At 38.6% G+C, this 4,439-nt stretch overlaps 1 protein-coding gene across 1 annotated transcript in view; it reads right to left on the bottom strand.

Annotated features, from left to right (window-relative positions):
• Positions 1-392: 392 nt before the first annotated feature.
• MPV17L (MPV17 mitochondrial membrane protein-like) overlaps positions 393-4,439 on the bottom strand; it is a 4,735-nt gene continuing 688 nt past the window's right edge. The window contains exons 3-5 of the mRNA XM_010578532.1: positions 2,548-2,618; positions 1,297-1,326; positions 393-1,133 (exon numbers count right to left, since the gene is read on the bottom strand). Coding sequence (XP_010576834.1) covers positions 954-1,133; positions 1,297-1,326; positions 2,548-2,618 — 281 coding nt within the window. The 3' untranslated portion in view covers positions 393-953. The remainder of the gene's footprint in view (positions 1,134-1,296; positions 1,327-2,547; positions 2,619-4,439) is intronic.

The following is a 4,439-nucleotide window of genomic DNA, read 5'->3' as shown; positions in this document are numbered from 1 at the left end:
TGGAAGTCCCTTATATATAGCTGGATTGTTTTGAGATGGATTCTGGCATTATTTACATTACCTTCCTTCCCATGCTCTTTTTCTTCAAAATCATAATTATATCTTCAACATAATGAAACAGTAGAAAAGAGTCCAGGTGTCAAGACTCCCATGTGCTCTTCAATACTTTGACCCTTGAGGGGCAAAGGAAGAAGTCGTTGACAGATATAACAAAAGCTCACTGCAGTGTTTAGTTAGGTTCCATTGTGCAGGAGCTGCTTATGATTGATGCTTTGCCCAGGTGTCAATATGCAGCATCCACCCCAAAGAACTCTGACCAAAGTTACTTATCTTTATTCTCCAAGTTAAGACAAAAGATCTACAAATATATTTCAGGTTTATATGTTCTATGAAATAATTCATGTTTTATATAGATTTTAATGTAGAATAAAGCAAGTTTCCCCCTATAGAAAAGTGGTCCCTACAAAACACAGCACTTTTGTTTTCTCTGGATAAAACAGATTCAATGCCACTTTTTAGATAAGAAATCCATTAAATTTTGTTCTGCAAAAGCAATCTTGCACTGATAACAATTGTCAAGTCCAACAACTGATGATTTAACGTTCTATTCCCCTTTTTCTAGCAATTACAAGTTGCTTGAAAATTAAATTACAGCTAATATTTCTCCCCAGTGAGGCGGTCTGACATGATGAGCAAATGCTTACATTGCCCTGTAAGTCAGTTGTTCCCTGAAGAGATGGGCTGGCAGCATGAAAATAATTAAATGCCAATATACAATTGGCCTCTTTTACGAAAAATAAACAGGCACAAAGACAAACTGTTCCACTGCTTATACTAACCAACAAATGTTGAGATAACTGTTTATTTTAAACACAGCAATGAGGCTGCAGTGTGGTTTACTGACTTTCATAAACTCAGTTTAACAATTTAGAATGTGTTCAGAACTAAAGTTCTTATTTCTCTGATGATTCTTCATCTGCATTGACCTTCTCTCTTTGGAGCCATATAAATGCTGACTTTGCTGTGCCATCTCCACTCTGTTGGGAAAAGCAAATGAAGGTAGCCCAGACAAAGCCACAGAGCCCAGTGTAAGCTGTTCGCAGGTAAACAGGGACCAAAATGAAGTTTGACAGCTGTGTTGGAAGGAGAGAGAGCTCAGTTAGTGCTCGTTATTAGGTCTTACACCTGCACACCCAACAACTCCACTGACTTTTCGCTGGGTTAGATCTACTATAAATGCATCAGTTCAGGTTTTATGAGAAAGAAAGGCTCACTTGAGTTACCCTAAAAACTCACCTGCACAAAAGGCCAGTACATCAGTCCCGTCTGAAATGAAAATGAATCCTTTGTTATTCTTACAGACTTCAACCACAAAGATTCATTTTTTCTTACCCCATTTAGCAAAGACTGAAACATATTTGAGTAAAGTTAATTAAAGCTGTTCAATTGTAAATTAAGTTGCTTAACTTACAGGTTGCAATATTAAACTTCTAATCATCTTCATAAGCCTCTATGCTAGGAGTTTCTCAAACACATTATTCTAACTCATTTTATATACAAAACTCTAAGAACAGTTAAGTCTTCGTAGTCACCTGACACCAGATACATAAGCACATTTACCAGATGGATGAACAAATGTTTAAATATGTGAACATTTGTTTCAGCCATGAATGAAAAATACCACTGAACACTATTTATTTCACACTTGCAATGCTCCTTCTAGTTACTCATACATGTAAGGCTTTTTTGCAAAAATCAATGGATAATTTACTCATAGAACATAAGGTCAATAGAAACCTTATGTTTGATAGGATATAGTGGGCACTGTTTTTAGAATCATCCTCCATAGGAATAAAAATAATCCTTTTCTATCCTACCTATAGTTCCACAGTGTGAAGAGAAATTCACATGCGTCACAGTTTCTCCTTCGATTATTTTTTTCTGCTAATCTATCATTCTTGCACCTGAGAAAGCTTTAAAATTCTTAATTTACCCAGCTCTGAGGTAGCACGGATAATTTTTTCCTGTGTATGAAAAAATGCAAACCAAAACCAGCTATTTATACCAAAGTCTTCTTAAAACAAGGAACTGTGTTTCTGAAAGTGAGAAGACTGTCACTGAAAGTACAGGCAGAAAATGATTCCTAAAAAAGATATCTTTATAACTAATGATTTTAACAGGTGTTCATGTAAGTGTTGTCAATCGCATTACTAACTAAACACTGGTGCGTGGGTACTTCTTAAGATAAAAGGTAGCACAATCTTAATTCGTGTTGTATTGTAGGGCTGTCATTCAAACAGAGCTGGGTGCAAGTGTTATGTATACAAACATTGTACATTTTTTAAATGGCATCATTTCACCCATCTGGCAGTAATGCCTGCTCCAGACTACTCTGACTTCACAGGACCACTGGTACTTAAAGCTTCCTACACATAATCAAATAACGGAGTGAGAAAAAGGCTGTTGGAGGAAGGAATATTTCAAATATTTTATCCAATAATACTATTTTTTTGCTTAGCTGGGAGATAAGCAAATTGCTTGCCTCACCTTATATGTGTTCCAAAATTTCTTTTTACAGTCTGAAAAGATGTCTTCTTTCCTCTGAAGGATGCTCATACCTAGTGGCAAAATATTTACAGCAATCAGAAAAATTGCAAAAATGAAATGTTCACTTCTTCCAATTATATCCCAAACTCTTCTCAAAATATATTACAATGGCTTTGAAAGAAAAGCTGGTATCATTGCAAAGAAAAAATACCATTTGGGCTACCTAATAGTGCAACATCGTATCTCCTCATCTATTGACCTGGCTCTCAGCATTGACATCACAGATCAACTGTAATATACTGTATAGGTGGTATATCATATCTGTTCCACTGCCACATAACTCACGAGTGGTATGGCAGTGGAACAGATATGATGGAAGGTACCTTTTACACCCATGAGATAGAGAGAATAAGGCATTCTGCACATTGTTGAATTGCCAGAAGTGGCTCTGATCCTTAAAGGACTTGAGGTGCCTACAGACCACAAGTCAGTGGAAAAGGGCACCTAATTTTTTTTATTTTGGCCATAATCAATGTGTGATTTTTTTACCTTCGCAAATAACTACATCAAATCCAAATTCTAGAACTGACAAGGAAAACAGTTTCAAAACCTACCTGTTTAACACTCCACATGCAGTGTTCCAAAATTTAAATAAATTCTAGTTGATCCAAACTCCTCTTGATTCTAGGAAAACACAACCTCACAACAGGCTGGGAGCCCATTACACCCAGGATCAAGAGAAAAGCAGTATGACTTGAAATTACATATTAGACACATGGAAACTGAAATAAATTAACTGAATGAATTCTCGTCACATGAAATATCATTTAAAGGGTTCAAAATAATAAAGCCTTTAGATGGTATTTCATGTGATGAGAATCTTCAGGTGTCAAATTAAGACTACATCTTTCTAAGAGATGTAGCAGCTCTTCAAAGACCACCCACCTTAACTGGAAGGCGTGACGTACATTAAGCAAAGGTATTGGACAACATGCTTTTAGCAAATCAATCTAAAATCAAAAGCTACGCATTCACACAAAAGCAGAGGCCCAAAGTTGCTTAGCACAACTGGGGTATCTCTCTAGATACTTGTATGCCACAAAGTTATCAGTATCTCTTCTCAATGGATACATTATTTTGCTATTACATCATACTGCTACCCAATTCAGGGATTTTGACCATTCCTTTTGTGGTCCTTCAAATCCTTCTGGTCCTTGGGCAATTCTCTGCTTACATTCTGACACAGGCAGATAGGATTTTGAGAGTATCTGGTGTTTGACTTCTTCCCTCACTTAATTTCTCTTCAATCACAAACTGAATGATTTAGCTGTCGGGGTCATAAAATGCAGATCTCCTAATGCCAGGCAAAAGAGTACCCGTCTTGCTCCTCTTCCACGTGAAGTTTAAATTAAGTGCGAGACTTGTTTTACACTAGTCTTACCTATTGTTTTTCTTACTCTCTCACGTTTATTTTTGAAACGGATACCAGTCTTCTCCAACGTCTCCTCTGATTTGTTAGCTTTTGAGATTATACATCAGTAGCATGCTGTGTTTCTACATACTCTCGCAGCAGAAGACGGTACAGTTGACTTGCTGAACTACAGTATTTCCTGACGTTCACAGTTAATTTGTGGTTTGGAAACGAGACAGCTGACGTCGAGAACTCAGCAGAGCGATTCAAGCGGACGCGGATCGTACGGTCGTTGTAAGGCGCTTTGACTCCCTCGCGACTCACGAAAAGCCACCGGCCCAACCAAGCCCAAGGCCGGACTCCGCCGCGGCACGGCACCCCCTCCCCTGAAGCTCTGAAGCCCCCCAGCGCCCGCGGCGCTGCGCCGGGCTGCCCTGCGCACATGCTGGGGGACAGCACCCCCCGGTCGCAGCTCCCCAGC

The sequence above is a fragment of the Haliaeetus leucocephalus genome, unplaced genomic scaffold (assembly GCF_000737465.1).
Source record: "Haliaeetus leucocephalus isolate CR32 unplaced genomic scaffold, Haliaeetus_leucocephalus-4.0 Scaffold636, whole genome shotgun sequence".
In the NCBI taxonomy this organism is placed as follows: domain Eukaryota; kingdom Metazoa; phylum Chordata; class Aves; order Accipitriformes; family Accipitridae; genus Haliaeetus; species Haliaeetus leucocephalus.
This window is presented reverse-complemented; position numbering and strand designations above follow the sequence as displayed.